General features: G+C 37.2%; 2 protein-coding genes across 7 annotated transcripts; one reads left to right on the forward strand and one right to left on the reverse strand.

The window, feature by feature from the left end:
* Nucleotides 1–730: 730 nt before the first annotated feature.
* On the reverse strand, nt 731–19,539 carry LOC120005826 (exocyst complex component SEC8). The gene is made up of 27 exons (XM_038855673.1): nt 19,385–19,539; nt 18,597–18,712; nt 16,564–16,776; nt 16,073–16,246; nt 15,434–15,538; nt 14,951–15,060; nt 14,244–14,423; nt 13,268–13,445; nt 13,069–13,175; nt 11,772–12,079; nt 11,536–11,699; nt 11,268–11,383; nt 10,781–10,851; nt 9,260–9,390; nt 9,117–9,166; nt 8,394–8,494; nt 7,372–7,484; nt 7,107–7,214; nt 5,869–6,066; nt 5,132–5,217; nt 4,767–4,953; nt 4,612–4,689; nt 2,570–2,671; nt 2,340–2,414; nt 1,440–1,535; nt 1,308–1,357; nt 731–1,223 (listed from the first exon to the last, which is right to left on the reverse strand). The coding sequence occupies exons 2-27, from the start codon at nt 18,636–18,638 to the stop codon at nt 1,136–1,138; spliced, it is 3,231 nt and encodes a 1,076-aa protein (XP_038711601.1). The 5' UTR covers nt 18,639–18,712; nt 19,385–19,539; the 3' UTR covers nt 731–1,135.
* A 134-nt stretch (nt 19,540–19,673) lies between these two features.
* LOC120005576 (protein FLOWERING LOCUS D-like) lies at nt 19,674–24,339 on the forward strand. Of its 6 annotated transcripts, XR_005469835.1 has the most exons (7): nt 19,674–21,517; nt 21,917–22,678; nt 22,778–22,823; nt 22,923–23,131; nt 23,480–23,542; nt 23,640–23,664; nt 23,739–24,339. XR_005469835.1 is itself a non-coding variant. In XM_038855286.1 (6 exons), the coding sequence occupies exons 1-5, from the start codon at nt 19,762–19,764 to the stop codon at nt 23,515–23,517; spliced, it is 2,811 nt and encodes a 936-aa protein (XP_038711214.1). In that variant the 5' UTR covers nt 19,674–19,761; the 3' UTR covers nt 23,518–23,542; nt 23,640–24,339. The 6 variants fall into 6 exon arrangements, 3 of the variants coding, with proteins under 3 accessions (XP_038711214.1, XP_038711215.1, XP_038711213.1); XR_005469836.1 differs by having other exon boundaries at nt 22,923–23,160; nt 23,640–24,339; XR_005469834.1 differs by having other exon boundaries at nt 23,480–23,664.
* Nucleotides 24,340–24,513: the final 174 nt, after the last annotated feature.

Raw genomic sequence — 24,513 nt, forward strand, 5'->3', positions numbered from 1 at the left:
ACACTTGTAGCCACACTCCAAACACATCAATTCTTGTGCAACTATCAATTTAACAAGTGTTACATTATAATATACCCACAATAGACACACTTGAGTCAACACTCCATACTCCTTTTCTCCCTCTTCTCTCTTCCTTTCCATCATTTCTCTCTTCACTATTCATGAATCAAGAAACACTTTAATATGGAGTAGCTACAAATTTTCCATATGTTTTGAAGTGTCAAAATGTGTCTATTGTCGACATATAGCACTAAATTTATCAATAAAATATGACATATTTCAAGCACTCTAAAGAACATCCATTGTGGATGCTCTTTAACATGCTATTAATTGCAAGGTTGATATAATTACAAAATCACTAGTATCTTTTTTTGTGGTGTTGGTCTAATGTGAATTTGAAACACTCTCTTTCATTCAAACTTCCCACTGAATTTTTTTTTTCATATATTATTTATATGCGCTCCTTTCCTTGGGGGAGTCTTGATAAAATAAAGATCAAATAAAAAGAAGGATTTCACTTCTTTTGGTTTTAGCGAGGGACTGAATATTTTTCAAGGGTATGGAAGAAACTTTTAGGCATATTTTTAAATGAATTTGAGTGTATTCGGCTCCCACGAATCATAAATATTGACCAAAGGTGTCATATGCCTTACATTCATCATGTGACAAGCGTAAAGTCGAAAAACAGGATACCACCACGACCATTGCTAGTTTATAAACACATACAGGATAAGTTTCCATTGTGTCGGACAATAGATATAAGAAAGTAACAGTTTCATGGATAGAGTTGGAGAAACTGGTGCTTGAATCAGAAGAACTTAAAACAATCAGTGAGCGTTTACATTACATTACATTACATTACATCACCTGTACTACACCATTGCAACATGAAACAACACGACTGATTTTTTTTTACAACACAAATCATAAATAACAGATCAATGACACCTACAATTCGACTCAAAATTTACCCCATCAGGGTGAGAGAGATGAACAGCTGACATCAGAGGAGTTTGAGTCCGCATCTGCTACAGCGTTCATTATTTTATGTTAAAATCCTCGCACAATGGATTTGTTGCACTTCCGGCCAGCATGACACATAAATGAATCAATCTTCGTCTATCAATCGACAAAACTACCTAGATAACATCTCTGCAATTCGATCCTGTGCATCAGGAGGAATCTCCCTTCCTGGTACCTGGACCTTTAGAAGATTAGCGTACCTGAAAGATAGATGGAACAGTTATCAGGTGAATTAACATCCAACTCCAGTTAAGGAAATAGGGCAGACAGTAAGAGAAACTTACTCTGTTGTTGCAAACAACTCCTCATGCTCTGTGATGAACGCAAGCAAGGCCTGCAAACAGGAAAGCAAGACTGATGTTTACGGTAATACAGGGGTAGTTAAACTCGAGTAATTTAATCTTCAGAAGACTTGCCTCATATGGCATGTTCAACAGTTCATAATAGGTACGGACATGATCCAGTCTCTGCTGCACTGCTTCACTGTCAATTGATGGGATAGCCGCCAGGGCCTGCATCCCATCATTATGAAATATGTTTCGTTTTGTCAAAAACAGCAAAACTTGATTCTAACAAGGATTGTTTCGACTTTCATGCATGCATAGTAAAATCCACTAAGTTTAATTGCTTGTACAACAACCTCTAGGCCTCAAACCAATGCCATGTGAGATGATAAGAACTCCAGCAAGGTATTATGGTGAAGAAAACATGCTCCTCACAAGCCTTGGCTAAGAGATTGGCATGTAGGAACCAACCTAACTAATGCATCCTTTCAAATGAAATAAATTATTTGCAAAATGGGTGTAAGAAGCTTCTATTCTAGAGTGAATCGCATTTGCCTTGGTCAACAAGACACCGGAGCAAACCAAATACAGTTACTATTGTATTATAACAAAACTATTTGCCATCCACCTAGAACCTGAAAAGACAAAGGTGAATCTTATTCATTTTAACATTCAGCAAACTTCGTGGGCTTACCACCCATTCATTATTCATTCCTCTCATCGTCGGCTCCAGAAACAGTGCACTGTTTCAGATACTGAAATTGCATGATGAAGATAGTAATTTGGTGGCAGAAAATAATGTAATCTTCAAAGGAAGGCTCAATTAAGGCCTATCTCAGGAGAATATGGTTGTCATCTAATAAAAATAATAGCATCATAGTCCTCTTATTCTGGTTTGTTCCCGACTTCACGGAAACATGTAGCTCAATGGAAAGAGACTTTTGTAGGTCTAAACGCTTACAAAATCTAGACAGCACAGAAAATAATATTGCTTGGAAGGAGGAAAAATAATCTACATGGTATAAAGCTCACCTGTTCCAGCGCAATTGAATTCCGACATATTTGCTGAACTCCGAAAAGGTTGATGGATTTCATGTCAGCCAAAGCCTAAAAACATTTGTGTTTTCCCATTATAAATGTAGACAAGGAATAGAAATAGGCGCGACCATATGCTAAACCAGAATAACAGTAAGTAATGCTTCGAAATAAATTATAATCACGTGACTAAAGCAAATGTTCTGAGAAAAGGTGCATATCCAAACCTTGATGGAAGCATTTGCTGCAATACTACAAATTCCACCAAAAATGTAATTCCTCTTCACTCCCACTACGAATGGTGCAATTTCCTCATCTCTACGTGTAATCTAGGTGTAAACAAGTAGAATGATATTCAGAGAATAGTTAAAATTGGAGGAACCATCAATTACCTCTTCCATAACCAACATATCACCTACCGCTAATCCCAATGAAAGAAGAAAATTGCTGCAATACTACAAATTCCACAAAAAATGTAATTCCGCTTCACTCCCCCACAACAAATGGTGCAATTTCCTCATCACTACGTGTAAATTAGGGCAGCACAAGTAGAATGATATTCAGAGAAGTATTTAAAATTGGATGAACCATCAATTGCCTCTTCCATAACCAACACATAACACCTACAGCTAATCCCAATTGAAAGAAGAAAATTAAATGTATAAGTATAACTATGGGTATGAAGAAAATAAAATTATTGTTTGTAAATTTTGCTTCCACTAAAAGCTAAGTGAATTTCAAATGTGTTCTCACTCTCATCAATACGGTAGCTTGATCGAACAACATTCATATTTGTATTTAAGATAATAATCTCCTCTGGAAAAAGGACCGGTTTCAGAACAATTAGTTACTGGATTGACACAACAGAACTCTATTTCTCCCCATATTGCTTTCTTTTTATTGATAACTAAAAGCAATCCCTTTTTTTTCTTTGGTTATCGAATACTGATAATAAAATAACTAGTATGAATATTACGGAAACTAAGAAATCATAAGTAAAAGGCTTTGAAAATGCATGGAGATTTTGGGAATGATAGCTATACTATAAGAGCACCTGCATCAGTTTCTCTTAATAGATTTCTTAAAATACAGTCAAAATGCCACTTTCCCCTATTTTACAGATTCCCTATCCAACCAACACTGCATCAGATTACCTATCATATTCTCTACTGCATTAAAATAATATTTCTTTCTCTTTCCTTTGTTTATTCTATTAATATAAATTACTTCTATATAAAATAATAATTCCATTTAAAAAAATAGATTAATTATATTTAATATTAATCAATTAATGTTATTTAAAATAATAAATTCATGTTATTAAAAATTGGAGATTTTTTTTTGGCTTGATTTCATGATCTGGGGAAGGAGAGAATAAATTGAGAGATGTTGCCGGAGAGAGAGGGAAGAGAAAAAAGTGAGGGGAGAGAGGAGTGAGGAGTGAGGAGAGAGACAGAGAGGAGTGAGAAAGAGGATTGAGGAGAGAGAAGGGAGGGAAAAAATGAGGAGAGAGGAGAGAGGACTGTTTATGTTCTGTAAAATAGGAAATCTCTAGGTGATATGATGCAGAGCTCTATTCTGACAAGTTCTCTATAATCGTTCCCTATTTTACAGACAAATCTATGTTTAGGTAATCTGATGTGGATGTTCTAACATTTGGAAGCGATGTAGCGAATAGTAAAAAAGTTACTCCCTCTGTCTCATTTTGGTTGTCCATCTTTCTATTTTGGGCTATCCCAAAACTAGTGTAACTTTTCATCATTAATTAACAATTTTGTTGATGTATTCCAAAATTGTCGTTGTTACTTTAATTATCTTTGTTTCAAAGGAAAAAAGTACCTCTATAAATAAGGGCAAATTTGGAATGACATGATTATGTCGTGCAGTTGAATTGCATTAAATCATGTCTCCCTAAAAAGTTAGATTTTCAAAGAATTACAGACAAATTGGGATGGAGGGAGTACTAAATAAACAATAATGTTATATATTGCCTCCTTTATATCTGATTCCAGTACGACTATAAACCTTTTTGTCAGGTGAATAGTTAAGCTCATGGGCCCCATAATTTTTTGAGACCAATACTTTATGTTATTGCTATCTAATAATAGTTTCATACAAGCTAATAATATTTGAAGACAACTACATCGAATCAATGAGCAATGCAGACTCTTCAATCCTTTGAAGGTCGCATGCAAACATGTCTCCTTAACAGCCAACAAAATGTTGGCCACTATTACATCTCAGAAGGCCGGCAAATGAAGATACTAACCTGTGCAGTGAGGGTAATGATGAAGTCATCTGGTTCTTCAGCATCTTGGTCCTCCAAATATTCCCTACTGGTCATTTCCTGTTTCCATAAAAAATCTAAATAAGTGGAAATAATTTTGAATACCTGAAGGTCTATCCCTAGTAAAGTTTATGCACCTGCATATGGAAAATTGTCTCCAGTTGCATCTCCACACGTAACACCTTAAGGCAATCAATCGCAAGTTTTCTGTAATCATCTGCAAATGATGCCAGATCCTTTGTAGCTGAGCTGCTTCCTTGAGAACGATGAGGCTTACCACTCTCTTCCACTAGGTCTGATGTTCCCAGAGTTGTTTGCACCAGCCTACAAATCAGTTACAAATGTCTCCCATTTTAATTAGCTGTAATTAATTTGCTTACTAATGAATTTTCTTAAGAAACAATCTTGTATTGTGTTCTAACATGTTGAATAAGTGGTTGCCTTTAGACAGTGAGGCTTCACAAACAGAGTTGATCTACAACTGCAGCAATATGATACTTACCTTTCAATTGAGTCTGCTACGTACTCCAATGAATCGCTAAGGCTCGCCAGCAAAATAAGTTTGTTATCCTCACGAATTAGATTTTCCTGCACAAAATACACGGTGAATATCACAGAACCAAAACCTACCATGATATTTATTTAGAGCACCACAATACAGTGACTATTGATTTCCAAGAAAAAAAAATCAATCCCATACTAGATTCTTTGAAAAGTTAAAATAACAGCCTCTTCACAGATTTGAGGTGTTTGGGTCTCCTGCCTAGCTTTTAATGGATTAAGGATCAAAGCTTTGTACAACCATCACTGATTTCAGCCGACTTTCACTACCTCCAGATAAGACAAGTCCTTTGTCTTGAAGTTCTAAGATGCCTTGATTAACACCTTTGCGCTCTCAGCTATACACATGCATCAATTTGTAGTACCCTTAATTTCATATCAATGAATGGCTTGAATGAAAAAGGTTAACAAAATCAATGCAGGACAACATTACAAGTAATATGAGAAAATCCAATTTAAGATTCTAGAACTTTCTTAATTATAGAACAATATTCTAAAACTGCCATAGAAGGATTGAAGTCCCCATGTAATGGCACTTCTCCCCCCCACTTCTACAAAACAAAATAAAAGAAAATTCAATTTGGCTCCTAACACAACACAAACACAAGGTCTCTCTCCTTTATTTTTATTTTTTTTAAAAACAACCACCAAAAGAAAAGAAGAGATTAAAAAAGACACCTGCTTGATAGGCCGCAAGTTCAAAAATAGTTCACTCAGTTCTGACTCAACCTCAACAGCCTCAGCATCAGAGCCAGTGTTTCCCACATGTGACTGAGCAAGTGAACTTGGTAAACATGCACTTGCTGGATCAAGCCGCATCAATTTGTCAATATCATGCCTCCCAATGAGCATATAACTCTGCTTCTCAAGAACTGCCTGAAGTATTAGTGGGAAAGCACAACAAAGGTCAATATGAAGTGGAACTCTAGTATCAGCACATATCATTCAAAAGATAAATCTCTTACAATAAAATAGGCCCACATAACATGTAAGACTGGTTTCAATATTATTACATGAGGCCTTTTATCAATAGTGAACTCAGAAGTTTCAAACATTGAGACATGCCTAAAGATTTCAGACTAATTGCAGAGTGAAACAGAAAACACAGACTGAAAATGTATAAAAGATAGGAGAGGAGGTGATGAAGCTATCAAAATAGGAGACTTTGTTCCAGTAGTCAGAATGTTTTTTCTCTGCTTTAACTTAACTTGTTAGCATCCCTTTGTTGTTCCAAGCTTCACTTTGAATCTTTTCATGATCAGTATAAATCTAATCTGAAGCAAGCAAACCTTAAGGCCTTCTGATGGCATGTTATGGGCTAATCAAGCTTCTTTAAGTGTGCGATCATAATGTAATTATGTAACTTAAATTTTTTGTATGAGAACATAACCAATGCAACGACAACAGGAACTCAAGCACGGTCAATCATAAAAGTCTTGTAATAAATGATGTTAAGTAATACTTACGAAGCCTAAATTGCTATTCATGATATGATATTTAATTGTGAAACAACCATATTATAGTTATTTTAATTTTTTTGCAAAATAATAATAACAGATGCCAAAAAAGGTGACACTTACTTACAATTGCTGAATTCTCATTCTATTAAACTAAATATAATTGAAAGTGCTATGGGATTAGAAGTTTATTCAATGTACAAAACTGTGCACTAAAGGGCATATGAACAAACTATCACATATGTTAAGTTTAGTTACTTGTCATTCAACCCAATAAGTTAACTTGTTGATTTGGGGTGTTTCACACTTTTTATATATATATATTCTAACAGCATGGTTACCAGCCAACTAGAAAAAACTGAATAACACATGTGACTAGAAAATGCATTGAAAGAATATAGAGCATGAGAACTGCCAAGAATAAATAGAGTTGGAAGAGAAATAGAGAATCATCCATGCCTCCATGTATGAAGTTCGGCATCTTTCATATGTTCGCTCAAGGAAAGTTTGTACATATTTCACAAGGTCACCAGCAAATTTAGGCATTGCTTGAGCCCAGCCAAGCACCTAGAGTAATGAAAAGGGAGAATTAGACATCTAGATGTTTCATAAATTGACAATAAGGCTTTTACGTAAATGTCATTTTGTATAAGTTGGGGATTGCATATAATGGTAATATAAATATAATCATTATCTAAAAATATGTACGTAAGATTAGACATGCCTCCTTTGCTAAATAATCAATGGCCAAAAGACCCTGTAAGACTGGTCGACCCTTCTCGATTGATGGAGTATAGGTAGCTGTAGTATGTGCCCTTGGCCTAAATGCAGCTGGGCCTGTAATAATATTCAGTCAATCAGATAAAAATTAGCCTTACTAAAGATAGAGCAAAAGCCAAAAATGTGTCGCAGAATTGACAACGGGTTCCACAATCTGTGGACTGAATTTAAGTTGTAAATATATAATTAGAACATCTACCGTGGACTCCTGAAAACACTTTCTTTTTAACCTTAAAAACTGTGAAGCTATTAATTTTTATGCAACTTTTCCAGTCCGCTAAGGACTGTGGCAAAGAGGCAGATATCCCTAAAACTTCAAATGTCAAGACAGAAGAAAATGATATGCTGCAATGTCAATACGGAAGGATGAGGGGGTCTTTTAGCGACTACAGGGTGTAGTGCACTTTTCAACCTTCGGATTTTGTTGATCAAAATTTTGAATTCTTGTAAGCCACACAAAAGATGAAAAGATAACTTTTCAGTGTTTAAAACCAATCAGTCTAATGCCACATTATAGCTCAGAATCCTGTAGTGCTTTTGCCACTGTAGGTCCCCTTAATCCAATATGGATTATAGCTAGGTACAATTTAAACCTAAGACAATGATGTAATGACACTCCAAGTTTTTTAACACCTATTGATAATCTTCTGTACCCATAACTATGTACAATAACTGATCGAAAGACGTAGCAGTTGGACCAGATATCTTGAAACCATTTTGGGCATTAACACTACTAAATTTTAAGTACAACAATCAAGATGATTTTCCAGTGCATCCCTCTACTCAGAGAAACCTAGACATATATGAAGTTCACTGAATTAAGAAAAAGCTGATTGAGGCATGCTCAAATTGCAAATGAGCTGGAATCAACTGATGAGAAGAGTTTGCTAGCTAGGACTTAAATTGGCAACACAACTAGCATAGACTCCATTTCGGGCAATTGAATTCAGAGCATATAGAACTTACTTGATATAGCTTGCTGTACTACTTTCCGGTAGTCCACAAACATAGTTGGTAAAAAGTGGTCTTTCACGAAGTTTTCAACAAAAGCTAGCAATCCATCATTCCTGCAGTTTTAAAGTTGGGAGGAATAAATTATATGGACAGAAGAAATACCACATGCATTTCACAAAAGTACAATAGAGAGAATTTCATGTAAAATTGTAAACACAAAGATTCCACAAACGAAAAAAACACAAATGAACAATTCCGATCACATATTCCTGCTGGAAAATAACAATATAGGCAAATATAATTTATGAAATGGTGATAACCTTCACCACCACCTCTCTCCAAAGATAGCATTTATTAGCGATTCATTTTCCCCTTTCAAGTACCCAGTCAATGATTAAGATGCTTCCTCAAAGGCTTCCCAAGATAAGAAAGCACTTTCAGCCAGCGTTGTAGTTTTCTAGGTACTCTTTTGATAAAATTCCTCCATGTAAGTCTTGACTTCAAAAGCTCCCTTTCTGAACCTTCCACTTGGGGTGTGATTGGATGGAGGTGTTTGCTGGTTTTTTTAAACTTGTGTTTGTGTCTTCAATCATTTTAATTCATTTGGCACGCTGTTTCTCAGCCACATATATACAATAATCTAGCCATGCAGTGAATTAAGAACAGAATATAGGACAAAGAGAAGAGTAAAATTTCAAGGCCACTGAAAGAAGCACAAAAAATTTACAAGCTTACCCAAGCTGGGAATACTCTTTTGGCAGCATTGACGCGAGCTTCTCTGTAAACTGCATAGCATATCAGCAAAGCAAAAGCCAAATAAGAAACCCCTGAAGACATCATTATAACAGTTTTTTGATAACATGATGGCACCCTCAAACCTGAAGAACAGGACGGTATATAGATGCTGCCAGATATATGCCTTGCTCAGGCAAAACAGCAGCAGATCCATAGCCCTCTTGTAACACATTTGGACCCCTCCTACTCCATCCTTGTCGAATGAGATCAGCACCTGAGTAATGGATAAATAAGGAAAATCATTGACCAATCCGAATGCAAACAATAAAAGAAATTAAATATAAAAAAACAGAGTACAAGGTACGATGAAGAAGAATCCAGGACTATCGATATTTCTTGAAGCACAAATTAAGCCTCGTCGTACTTCGAGCAGTAAATTATGATAAGAAACCTATTAGGTGTGAGTATGTACATACCAAAAGCCACAAAAACACGCAGAGAGAGAGAGAACCAACACTAAAGATTATGGATGCAATACAGAAAGAGAACCAATTTAACAAGGTTCCATTATTAAATTCTAAAATTATCGATTGAACAAAATCAGAAAAGTATTTTCCGAGCGAAATGTTAAAAAATTTCCGCTTCTTTCCAGCTCATACTGTTAGTACGGATACAACTTACACGACAACAATGCTGGTACATACGAATTTACAAATGCTATATTTGGTAGCTTGAAACCAGCAACTGATACGACTATCATATCCCATTATATAAGTAGTATCTACATGTGAGTTACTTGAGTTCAAGAGAATAAAGTGATATTGGGCCTTTTCTAGTGAAGAAACATAATCAAATCATTTAACAGGATATTCTGAGAACCACCAAAACAGAAACTGAATCTAAGGAATAGATTGACATATAAACTAAAGCTGCAATTTGCGATTTTGATGCACAGAGGAATCACAAACTTATTATTGTTTGAAACATCATCACCATCTCCATGATTTATTTGTAAATATGTTCATAATAGCAAATAAAACACAACTTTTGACAATTTAAGATACTTAACAGGCCCATCAGTTTGACTAATATATCAGCAACATTGTATTATTTTATGATATATTCAATGAACGGGAGAACTGTTCTTCAAGAGAATTGTTAAATTTCAAATATTTCATCCATTTCTCATAGAACATCCACCAAATCTCCATTGATTGGCGTCATTATAGTGAGAGACGACATGAAACCATCTCTACCTTTCATCATACTCCATAAAATGTTTCAAAAGATTGAGGTCTGGATGCTGCACTTGGAAGCTACCATTTATTGAGCAAAGGGAATCCTTTTAATGGAAACAAAATTTATTTCCGAAGCCAATTTCAATTAATTGTGCATGACCATCACCAATATTGAATTAAAAAGTCGTAAAAAGATAAGCAACTCCCGTACACAACGGCTCCGCAGTGGGTGGGGTTAGGGATGGATAGGATATACGCAGACTTTATTCTCACATATTATGTGGAGAGACTGTTTCTAGGTATTGAACCTGTGACCTTTAGATTGCACCCCTGCAACTCTATCACTGGGTCACATGTTCGCCTACAGTTAAAAACTATGGGAAAAATTATGGTTTTTAACATGAGTCAACAAAATCTTTAGCATACCCTGGTTTGGCATAGAGATAGTAGCATCTGTAAAGCGAAAAGCGAAAGTGAGACCATCTTCAGACCCATCCCTGCCATCCATCAATATTAATAAATGTCAAGTATTACATTTCACACAAAGCATGAATATTATAATATTATTAAAAGTTCAATCACACAAAAATACAAGATCCTAATATAACAGTAACCAGGATAGGAAGCGCAACCTAATACGCACAAGAGCGTTTTTATACTCCGCATGTAATTCAAAAGGTAAAGCATTAGCAAACATTGAAAACCAAATTACACTTGCTATTGTAGCATGGCCCGTGTTTCACAAATGCAAGAGTATCTATCTTGTAAAAACATAACCCTTATACCTTCCAACCATATTACTCTTTTGCAAACTTTGGGAAGCAATGAAATGCAGGGGGGGGGGGGGGGAGGAATGAAGCGAAAATAACTGAAGGGAATGTAGTATTGAATCAAAAAATGACAAGTTCCTTGCCTTTTCTCTTTGGAAGGGACCTTACTAGCTAGTCTAGCAGTCTGCACAGCAGCATCCGTTGATGTTGCTTCAGGGGTTGCTCGCAGAACTTCACATATCAGTTGTTGGCATTCACTCTATAAAAAAAATCAGAAACCAATATACGTGAGTTGAAAAAAGGAATCAGAATAGGCTTTTGGCAGAAATCCATCACATTCTATTTCTACATGACTGATATTTATTGGCTTACTATTAAAATCAACAGCCCATACACAATGACAAAGACTACCTGTAAAACTGTCAAGGAAAAACCAATACTATAGCCTCCAGTGATTTGAGATGCTTCAGTATCAGGGTTCCAGTTTATATCCGTCGTCATTAATTTTGGAGTGTTCATGTCAACTTGTTGAGAAGATTTTGATTCCAAAAGCTCTCCAACAACAACATGGTTCTCTAAGAAGCCACAGCTCTGAATTTTAGTTCAACATGTCTCATATAACACAAGTAGCAAGTCTATGGTCATACCAAATATGCGAACAACAGCATCCAAAATTGAATCAAGAAGCTCTTTGGCAGCAGCCTGCGCTTTTCCTGTGGGAGCCATCATGGATGAGACAGGGCTAACTGCAACCAGAGTCCCCGCCAGTGCTATCCCATTCTGATGCTTCTGTTTAGGCAACTGGAAACTTTCTAACTGTCCCTTAACAAAGTGGAGACCTGTAGCGGAACTACGGGCAACCTGATCTATGCCAGACCTTGAAGAGTTGACAGCTTCTGCATGAACTTTTATCTTGGATGTGATAGTATCATGAATGGTGGGCCGCAATCTTTGGCTGTTACACAAGAACAACAATACTTGAATATAGAATGGAAGATTTAAAACAGAAAAAGGTCATGGAAGAGTTGAAAGTTTGAAATAGATTTTTGCACGAGCTAGCAAAGCATGATATGTCTAACTGAATGTAGATTACAATCTCAATTATTATAATTTCACAGAAACGCATTTCTGATGGGCTTTTTGCTGGGCTCTGGTCATGCATAAGAGCACATATAAACCAATATGCCTTGGTTTACATGATACTGATAACACAATAGTAATAAAACAATAAACCAAAAAAAAAGGAAAAGAGTAAAAAACGCATAGAGCTTCTCGCATCCTCCTCAACGGCACCAATTAATCACTTTTGGAAAAAAGGAAGAGGATTATCACGCATCAAGAGGTCTTCTTTCTGAGGAAATTTCCTCTTTAAGCAAATGATCGAAAGTGACAAAAGTACCAATTTTATATTTCTTTCTTTTCTGCAGATAAGGCCAAGATCGGGTATGATACCTAACCAGATTACATTACTTAACCTCCAAGTGTCACATATCAGCCACTTCAATCACACTCATTTTAATTATTATCCATCCGATTTATCACGGAAGACTTTCTTGCAAATTGTTAAGATTAGTTACTTTGTCATTTAATCCAATGAGTTAACTTGTTGGGTTGCGGAATTTCACATCATTTATACATATTCTAACACTCTCCCTCACGTGTGGGCTGGGTAATCCGACGGCCCAACACGTGCACAATAAACGAGGCCCAACACTAGGGCTACTCTCACACTGCCCACACTTGGGGTAACAACAAATGGGAGTTTAAATTGTGGAAGCTACGGTTTGAACTCAAGACCTTAAGCTTCGATACCATGTTAAGATTAGTTACTTTGCCACTTAAGCCAAGAAGTTAACTTGTTGGGTTGGGGCATTTCACATCTTTTATATATATTTTTTAACAATATAATTTTTTTTAAAATGAAGTATGTCAAGAAATACCAACCATATTATGGCACCACCAGCAGCAACTTTGCCAAGCATGCAGAGGCATTCAACCATTGTCTGCAAATACTTCACATGAAGAGGAGCATCACTCTTTTTGATTGTTTCCTACATCCATAAATAAAATCCAAGTTAGCCAGATAACCAAAACATGAGAAGTATGCAATGATTAGTCATTATGTTCAGTTCAATGTTCATACAAGAAATTCATCTGGAGTGGAATTCACCAGCCATGTTGGTATTTGACGAGGAACAATCTTAACATCCTTCATGTTCCCATCACCACTATTTACCCTTATTGATGCTGCATGGCCATCTAAGGTTGCTTCATCATGTATTTCCAGAGAGCCATCATCATCATGGCCATCAAATGAAGAACTGGACATCCAGAGATGAATTTACTAAATAAAAAGGTAATAGCATAGATTTATCAACATTCTAGTATCCCAATGTCGTGTCCCCCAATGCAAAATTAGACTGTCTATCGCAACAAAAAGGAAAAGGAAAAAAATATAGACATTTGCTAAAATGAGAGATGGTAAACTGAAAGCAACTACATGAGCTTTGCTAAATACATATGACCCCAAAAGTGGTAGCCGGGACATAAAATAACCACAATATAGATTTGAGAAATGTCGATCCCATTAGAGTAACCAGTATAAGACAACAATTCTAAATAACATATTCTTACAAAGCATATGTGTTCCCACACATTTTCTACAAAATTTACTATGACTTTTACGAGATGAGGTCGAGCCACATTGTACACACCAATGCAGAGAACCCCAAATACTGGAAATTATGCACAAACTAACACGATCACTTAAACCATAGGTGCACTGGGTGGGATTTGAACCGCAGAACTCTTCTTAGGGTTCTAGTGAGAATCATTAGTTTTGAGATAGAAAAAAAACCAGAGAGAGCACTATACAAGCTATTAATGATAATAACTTGATCGTGTAACTGTTCAAGAAAACGGAATAAGACACCGAGTGTATTGTGTCTCAAGGACATCAGGCGCAAACAATTGGTAAAATCTACCAATCAAGCATATGTCTAAACATATTTAAAGTGAAAAAACGAAGAACCAGAGTATTGAGATAACAGAAGACCTTATAATACACAGATGAGAAGACATTAGCAGAACTCCATCCACAGAAGACATTTGAATCTTACCCTCCATCAACAGAACCTGGCTTATATGATCCATCCACAAGTCCATGACCACCAAATTGATTGTCACCTTTCACCGACCTTGTTCTTCGAGATAGAGACTGTGAGTTATTCATAGTAAAAGCAGCAGCTGTAGTAGTTGGAATCTCATCATCTCTGTCATGTATGCTTGAGGCAAATGAGCTGGAAAAAGAAAAAGAACAGTAGAAATTTTGGATCAAATTACTTTACAATAACAAACTCAAAAGATAAAAGCACTTCGTAATTGAATGAAGGACAACAGATCTATCAAAGTGAAGTAAAATCCTTTCATGATCTCCTTCCCTTATATATGAAGAAACAAAAAACATAATTGTCTTAAATTCCCATAAGGTCATAAGTTTCCTCAGCTACAGCAACTCAACTAATGAGGCAGTAAATTTCATGATCATACACCTGTAAAATATCATCCTACAGCCAAAGGTACATTGTTTTTTTAATGCAAACAGATTTTTATTAGATAAGAGAAACACGGGGGTTACTCCCCAGTACATCGGTACATCCCGAGGAGGTAAGATTAACCTCTTCTAGGAAATTAAAAACACTATAATTGCAATCTGCAGTAATCAAAAACTTTAGATTATGGAACCAGATATCCATGGGTTTCCTTAGAAAATTCACTATTGTCAAATTTTAGCATAAGCTTGAACCAAATAAGAAAGTGTATATACCTGTATTCACCCTTGTTGTAAAGATGCGCATGCAAATCGTCCAAAACCTTATAAAAAAGAACCCCTCGCAACTTTGTCAGCTCAGATCGAACATCTTGAAGGGCACCTACCTGATTTAAAATGTTTGGAACAAGAAGTATTATGTTCTCTATACAGAACTGTTAAAAGATGGGATGTGACAAATATAAATCAATGCTCTAAGAATGCTAAAACGTTTCACCCAAAGCAAGAACGTCAGAAGACACACAAGTATACAACTGTCAGCTGGATGGTACTTAGGATATTGGACATTAAATCCCAAATAGTAAACTGATGTACAAAAGATTACCTATAAATTTTAATCAGTTAAGCTAGCAAACATAAAAATGAGGAATTTGAGTAAACATCATGGGCATACAGTATAGGAGGTCTCCACCCAATAAAACACAAAAACTCTTTGAAGAATTACAACAGTGTCATCACAAAAAAAGTACAGAAAGCTACCGTTTGAAGGCCTTCTCGCTCTAGCATCAATGACGACTGAACATGCAATTGAACTGCCGCATAAAACTGTTTTTCGTCGATGAGTTTCTCAATACGAGCCGGTACCTAATAAACATTTTGAACAGAGGGATTCCTCAACAGAACTGTGTATGTAAAATAACACACGTTGTGAACAATGGACTGAAGAAACAAAGTTAAGCTACATGACCGAGTTATACAAAAAAATGTTTAAACATGACAGATTAAACAGGAAGCGACAAAACAACAATAACAACCACAACAACACCACTAATACACTTCAGTAACACAAACAGAGAGTAAACACATACACTCCTTTAAAGCGCTCTTGCTTGAGAACATATGATGCCAGAGTAGAGTACAGTGCTCATACATGACAGAATAGATTTTAAAATTAAACAACTGGCAGCATGGCATGGGCCAAACTATACAAATATTCCTGCATCACTTGGCTCATTTACCAAACAGAATCGAGTTCATAATCATGTATAGACACAAATCAACAAGTGTTGTTTACATGCACAGGATTTGAGACTGTTGTTAAATGTCCCGTTTTTAGAAATAAGCAGAATTGCGGAGACCATTCACTTTAATATTGTCTGAAGGTTAAAAGAGACAAACCTTAGCTATGCCCTCAATTTGATCTAAGAGTGAGATTATGTGCCTCAACGTAACAGATCGATACCACAGCTGATGCAATTGTTTATTGCGGGTACCAAGACGCTTCTTCGCCTCAGTTAAATCAACCTTTAGTACAGCAATACTTTCAGCTGATTCACTGAATAACCGCAAGATCTGAATATAAGTAAACAGTAACAAATCAGTATCCCATAGTTTCACATATTCCAAGCAACCCCAAGGACCAAACAATGACAGCACATTAGACTACAACAACCATACAATCAGAAAATGGACCGGTAAATGATAGCCAGATCTTGGCCAAAGAAGACGGAGGGAGGAAAATCAGCTTCTGTGCCCTCCCTAGTCGCTAACCAATTTTTTTGATCATAGAGGGTGGCAGCAATAGAGCATCCAAGGGAAAGGAAAAAACATGCGTCAATCAAATGATATCTTTCAACAAGATGAACATTGAGAAAAGAGAAACCAAAAACCTGGGAATAATTTTGGATTGCTTTATTGAAGCCACTATGATAAGCATGTACCACTTCATCCACAACCTCTTCAATCACATCACTTTGCTCCTTCAAAACTTGGGCTTCACCTTCACGATCTTTTGATGTCAAAATATGAACAACATGAGGTAGGGAATCAAATCGTGCAGCAGCCCAACTTTCATCTATTCTTGAAAGATCCTCTCTTAAATACTATTTATCAAAAGCACATGAGAAAAAGGTAAGAAAAATATAACTTAAAGTAAATAAAACATAAAGGGGGAGAGAGAGAGATAGGGGGCAAAATGGCTAAATTTCTTAAGAATGCAGAAATTGTTTCAAATGATTAGTATATAAACACTGAGACTTTGAGATATCTACTAAAATTTTCCAATTGTACGTAAATACATTGGCTTATATATGCATATACAAACAATATGCATGAACATTATAGAACTTTTATCTGGTGCCATGCCATCTGAGCATCAGGAATCTCTATATCAAACAGCATGGTGATCTTTTACTTCCACAACAAGCAGTAAGAAGACAATTTCCTTACAGAATTAAACAATGGATGCATGGAGGGGGGAAGAGACAGAAAGATTCAAATTCAAATGCTTGTCTGTAAAAACAATTATTTGATTACATGCAACTAGAGAATAAAAGAAAACATCACTCATATAATATCTATTGCACAAAAACATGATAGCGCAGTAAATAACATTATTATTATTATAGGGATTCCAAATTATGCAAATATTCTGGAGGTATTAAAGATTTTTCCATCAATCGTTAATACTTTTCCCTAACCAGAAAATAAATATCAACAGAAAATTTTCCTTAACATAGACAAAGATCCAACAGTTAGTATGGGACTGATAACTTGAGCTTACACATACAATTATCTGGATAGGGATTCATTTCATTTTTTTATTCAAGGATAGGGATTTATTTCATTAACAACAATTCCTGCACATCCAAATTAACAACCACTGTTGGAACATTGACAAGCTTCCATTAGCTATTTTCCCTTATTTAGAAGTTAAATTTATGCCCACACCCAGTATAGTGTGAGGAGGTTTTTCACAAAGTTACTGCATGATATATCTAATATACTGATGCACGACCATCACCCAGAAACTAGCACTTCAACTGATCGGCAACCAGGGCATTAAGATTAGGAGAGGATTGTGCCCATGTACTTCACCTTACTCGATAGCATCCGACTACAGATTCTTAAACTGCTGGAAAATTCTCCCTTTTTCTCTCAACTAACGTCTTCTCTGCCTCTCCTACCTTTTCCTCCTAGAAATGAATAAATAGATTGCGATCTTCTTGTACTTAATGGTCCAAACTCCCACAATAAACAAATCTTGCGCATGAGTTGTTATTACATGATATATTTAACAATTAGAAACCTAATGTGAAATAAGGTAAAAAAAAAAACAACGAAACACTTGAGAATCAATCCACACAAACCAAAAAAACCTGGATGTTTAGCATTTCAACAGTTTCTGGAGTTATAAAACCAGCAAAACTATCCCTAGACAGCGTGCAATACCACCCAGTGTTCCTAACATGGGTATCCAACTATCCATCATGTGTTTCATTCAAGTTATGTCAAATGTGTTGTTACATTGCTGCATTTAAATCTAGTTGCAGATATGTCTCTATTTTTTTGCAAACTTTGAAGTTGCAACCAAGGCTCAGAGAATGTTTCATTTGTTTCCCACAGTTGTTAAACATGCATGGGATGCTAGGGAAATGAAATTTAAGTCAAATGCCAAATTACCAGAAACATCTGAATTTTTTATTTGACAATAAAGCTAAATTCCACTAATATGACTATAAGCCCAAAATCACACCATTAAAATATAAATATCATGATAATCCAAATCGTCACCTGAGGGTAAACAAAATTTCATCAATCACAGCATAGGTAATACAGTCAGTTATGTGACCCATGTGCAACCAACTGCCCAAGCAAGACAGGGAAAAAAAAATTGAGCAAGTAAGGAGTAGAAAAGACTTACAGCTTTATCAGGAGGCACAGGCAATCCATCAAAAAAACCCATCTTGTGCAGTCCTCCTCAATAGGGGCGTTGGAGAACCCAAGTAGAATACAACTCTAAATCATCCAAACTAGAACCTAGGAAAAGAAAAGAAAAGAAAGTAGTAACACAAATGAACGTTCTGATAACACCAAGACAACCATCATGACCAGCACAATCAAAATAAGTTGGCGCTACTCATCCTCACTTTTAATACCCAAGCATTCAAGAGACATCTAGTTCAGGTTTAACATTGGCTACTTCCCAAGTTTGAAATAAGATGTAAAGTCACTGGAACTAAATTGCCTCAGCCTGACAGCGAGCAATCTGAAACGTGATTGGTAAATAAGCTCCCACCCCGTCACGGCCCTAAATCGGCTTTAATTATCTCCAACACCGACACAACAGCAAATAGACGACCAACAAGCTCCGGCTTGCCGTCACGATCTCAAATCTATGAGCAAAACCCTATAATATTCATACCAGAGGTAGCAGAAAGTAATAAAGTTTTCCTTGGAGACAGAAACCGAAATTCGTCTGAGAAATTGCAAACTCAAAGAAAAACATTCACGAAAAAGGTCATGCTAATATTTTTAAAAAAAATTTGATTTTCGTTTGAGTAGACTGTAGATCGACTATGAAGGGTTCACACAATAACACAAAACCAAAATCCATCGATGGAATCCATTACCATCAAATCGTGATGAGTTTAAACCGAAATTTAAAAAAAAAATGCAGCAAATACGATAGCTCATATGGAGATTGCTTACAGAGCTAAGCTCGAACCAGTGCTCAAATGTACATGCGAATCGAAGCTTTGATAGATCACGAATAGCGAAAAATTGCAGAGGTGGGAAAACAAAAAACAACGTCACTTTCTTCTCCGAATTACTTTGATTTTTCTTTTTCTACTCTGAATTTTTCGCTTTTCGTTTTCTCGTGTTTTTTACTTTTATTTATTTATTTATTTATTTAATTCGGTGGTGGAGGATCCGAGTCGGACGGGTATCATTGTTTAATTGGATAAGCAATAATAACTAAAACGGTCCAATCCCAAAACGACATCCGGTGTTTGCGTTCCGAGGTTGGGCTAGTTCTCCTTCCTCTCTCGCCATCTCCCAACCTTCCGCACGGGTTTGAGGAGGCCATGGATTCTTCAAGCGAAGTTCCTGACCAGTTGTTCTCTCTATCTTCTATCGAGATCATCACTAACACTCCGGAACCAAACCCCATCCCGGAATCAACTTCAGTTCCATCACTAACATCTAACCCTAACCCTAATCCTGCCCAATTCTTCCCCTTCATCGTTCCCAAGAAACCAAGGAGAAGCCGTCCCCAACGCGGTAGTGCCAGGACTTCGTTTCACATCCTTCCTCCGCATTATCTCACCTTCGACACGACCACCATCACTGCCGCCAGTACCAGCAACAACAATTTTGCCCCTCCTCCTTCTTCCTCTTTGTTAAACCCTAATTCCTCTGTGCCGGATTTTAGTGATGAGATCATAGTGATCAACAAGGATTCCACCGGCGAGGCCTTAATTGCACTCTCTGCGGGGTTCCCTGCTGACTCCCTCACTGACGAGGAAATTGAGGCAGGTGTTGTTTCTGTTGTAGGTGGCATCGAGCAGGTCAACTACACTATCATACGCAATCACATTATCGCCAAATGGCGCGAGAACATCTCCAGTTGGGTTAGTAAGGAGATGTTCATCAACAGCATACCAAAGCACTGTACCTCTCTCTTGAATTCAGCTTATAATTATTTGGTTTCCCATGGATATATTAATTTTGGGGTTGCCCCAGCAATTAAGGAGAAAATTCCGGCCGAGCCTAGCAAGCCAAGCATTGTGATCATAGGTGCTGGGCTTTCTGGTTTGGCTGCAGCACGCCAGTTAATGAGACTTGGCTTCAAGGTGACAGTTTTGGAGGGTAGGAAGCGTGCAGGTGGCCGGGTTTACACAAAGAGAATGGAGGGTGGCGGTGGGAACAAGGTAAGTGCTGCTGCGGATTTAGGTGGTAGTGTATTGACAGGTACATTGGGTAACCCACTTGGGATTTTGGCACGGCAGCTGGGGCATTCCCTTCATAAAGTGAGAGATAAGTGTCCGCTTTACCAAATGGATGGGAAGCCAGTTGATTTAGATATGGACAGGAAGGTGGAGATTGCATTCAATCGTTTGTTGGACAAGGCAAGTAGGCTTAGGCAGTTGATGGGAGAGGTTTCTGTTGATGTATCACTTGGGGCAGCATTAGAGACATTTAGGCAGGTTTATGGTGACGCTGTGAATACAGAGGACATGAACTTGTTCAATTGGCATTGTGCAAATTTGGAGTATGCTAATGCTGGGTTAATGTCAAAACTTTCACTTGCCTTTTGGGATCAAGATGATCCATACGATATGGGAGGGGATCACTGTTTCCTTCCTGGAGGGAATGGGAGGCTGGTTCAGGCTCTGGCAGAGAATGTGCCAATCCTGTATGAGAAAACTGTGCATACTATCAGGTATGGCAGTGACGGAGTGCAGGTTATTGCAGGGAATCAGGTTTTTGAGGGTGATATGGCTTTGTGCACCATTCCACTTGGGGTTTTGAAGAGCGGGTCTGTTAAGTTTATTCCTGAGTTGCCTCAGAGAAAGCTTGATGGGATGAAAAGGTTGGGATATGGTTTGTTGAACAAAGTTGCTATGCTTTTTCCTTATGTGTTTTGGGAGACAGATCTTGATACCTTTGGGCATTTGACTGATGATGCAAGTACTCGAGGGGAGTTCTTTTTGTTCTATAGCTATTCGCCGGTTGCTGGTGGACCTCTCGTGATTGCTTTAGTAGCAGGAGAAGCTGCACACAAGTTTGAGAGCATGCCCCCCACGGATGCGTTGACCAAAGTTCTTCAAATTCTCAAGGGTAATTGATCAAATACTTTTGCATTGAAACATTTAGTCAGGTCTTGTAAGTTACAAATTCATCTTACTTGCTTTTTCTACATGGCTGGCGCCTGGCAGTGAAGCTAGTGAAATAATTATGAGATGGTTTTCTTCTGTTTTGAAGAGATTTTCTAGCTTCTTGCTTGGAAGAAAAATAAATATGTCAACAGCTAAAGGGGGCTGATACTTTCTTATGTATTTTAGATGTGTATAGCTGCAATTTATGCTGGAGGTTCGTCCACCGTGATTATGGTTTATTTCACGTAATAATGAGATTTGAATGTTAATAGGGTAAATTATTTGATTCTTTTTATTCGCCTTGATTTCTCTGATTACATGTCATTTTATTTATGAGGCTTTTTTGCATATATGTTTGCAGGTATCTATGAACCACGGGGAATCAATGTCCCAGAGCCAATCCAGACCGTCTGTACTAGATGGGGTAGTGATCCATTTTGCCTTGGCTCTTACTCTAATGTTGCTGTTGGCTCGTCCGGGGATGATTATGATATAATGGCAGAAAATGTGGGAGATGGAAGACTTTTCTTTGCAGGGGAGGCCACTAATAGGCGATACCCTGCAACTATGCATGGAGCATTTCTTAGTGGGCTTCGGGAAGCAGCAAATATGGCTCGCTATGCTAGAACTCGAACAATGAGGATGAAGGTTAATAGGAACCCGTCTAAGAATGCGCATTCTTGTGCTTCCCTTCTTGCAGATTTATTCAGGGAGCCTGATTTAGAATTTGGGAGTTTTTCTGTTATCTTTGGTCACAAGAATTTGGATCCAAAATCGACGGCAATATTAAGGGTGACATTTAATGAGCCTCGAAAGAAGAACCTGGAAGGGTCAAAACCAAATCAGCAGCATTCGAATAAAGTGCTTTTTCAACAGCTCCAGTCACATTTCAATCAGCAACAACAGCTTCATGTTTACACTTTGTTATCAAAACAGCAAGCCCTTGAGCTTAGAGAGGTGAGAGGGGGTGATGAGATGAGGTTGAATTACCTTTGTGAAAATCTAGGAGTGAAGCTGGTGGGAAGAAAAGGTTTGGGGCCTACTGCTGATTCTCTAATTGCTTCCATAAGAGCTGAGAGAGGCCGCCGTAAACCTGCTTCAACTTCAATGGCTCTGAAATCAGGTGGGTGGTGTGAGTTATATTTTTCCTTTTTGTGTTCCAGTTATAAAATCTAGTTTGTTATGCAACTTGAAATAACTTTTTTACATGGCTTTTGAAAAGGTGCCTCTAAATTGAAAACAGGAAATTTGAAGCAAAAGTTGGTCAGGTATGTATTGGATGCCTTTAATGTTACTTTTTTCTTGTATCACCTCAAACTCTGATTCATAGAAAATGATCCTTTCTATATTTTTTGCTGAATATCCAGGAGGGCAAAAGTAGTAAGCAACACTAATAAGTTGGTACCTCCTCCCTCTTCAAACATGATAATTGGAAATGCTTTGGCTGTTGAACCCAATTTGAACATTGTAAACAGCAATAAAATAGTAGCCCCTCTTAATTCTGAGATTGTAAATGGTATTGCTTCCGAGGAAATCAGGACCACAAATCAGGCACCTCAGGGCATATCTGGTTCAGGTATATACGCCACCTTTCCTTTTACTTCTGTAAGTTTGGTATTTTTTATTTTTCTGGATGTTTGATGGAAATGAGTAGCTTTCAAAATCTTTCAATCCAGCACGTATGTTCAATCCTTTTTTTGTCCTTATGTATTGTGTAGACTTCAATTAAATTGCATTACTGTTGCATAGGAATGTAACGGAAATTTTAAGTTCTTTATAATGAGTATTATGCCTAGGAAAACACAGAAAATGATTCCAAACAATGTGCGTTCTTGGAATGCACACAATCATCATCCATATCAATATTTATTTGCTATTGTTGCTTCCATAATCTGTATTAGACATCTAATATTGTTTTGTAAAGTTTTAGGGCAAAATCAATATGATGGGATGAAGCAATGACCAGAGACCCTCTTCCTTTTCAGAGGTGAGATGTTGAAAACTGTTGTTGTCCCTAGAGTGAATCTTTGAGAATTTGGTGTTCCCCATTTTACTGATTGATGTGCTTTTCCGACCTGGAAAAGTTGGCAAGAGATGAAGATGCCCCAGGTAAGTGATAACATGCTTAGTTCCAATTGTGAGATTACTTGGAATGACATTTCAATGGAGAGGTTATGGACTAGGAATCGGATCTCAAACATCATCCCAATCGTGAAGACCGCATGATTTGGAAAGGCAGGGCATTCCAAATCAAGACCTGCTATGGCCTCCTTTTGCAAGGTGCGGGGTTAGAAGATTTCCCTTGGAGGCAAGTTTGGCAATTAATGTCCAACAAGAGTTGCTTTTGTGACTTGGAAAACAATTTACGAGAGAATCTCAACTCTAGAACACCATCAAAGGAGAGAACCGCTTTTCTTAACAGATGCTTTGAAGAAACTTTCCAATGTTTAATGCCCATTGCAGCAACACGACCATCTTGAGAAACACTGCCTTCATTTTAATGGGAATGAATCTACTGTAGCAAAAGCATTGGAGGAAGGGAACTCAAAGCTTGGAGTTATTGCCTAGTGTTTTTCAGAGGTTTCTGTCCAGCAAAATTTCCATTTGACACGCTGTAAGCCTGTAACCTTGGGCTTATGATGGTCTCTCATTTGCCTGGACGATATTATGTAATTTTGCTTCCTATTCATTTGGCTGATTCTGATCAGGAAATTGTTGAAACTTGAATGTTTTTTCTGTAAAATCCATGATTGTTGTCATAGTGGCACGAAGGTAGTCTACCCATGTACCAGCTTCAATGTTTTATTACTTCTACGCAATGAACTCAGACTTCAGACAATCGTTGCTGCAAGACCTAAATAGCTCATGAATCTTGTTGACGCAGTAAGTGTAGTAGTTCCAGATTAATGCACAAAATAGGCTACCAGTGCTCCCTAGGCTGTGTAGCCAAATGGCCTT

Source organism: Tripterygium wilfordii, chromosome 9 (genome assembly GCF_013401445.1).
Source record: "Tripterygium wilfordii isolate XIE 37 chromosome 9, ASM1340144v1, whole genome shotgun sequence".
NCBI lineage: Eukaryota > Viridiplantae > Streptophyta > Magnoliopsida > Celastrales > Celastraceae > Tripterygium > Tripterygium wilfordii.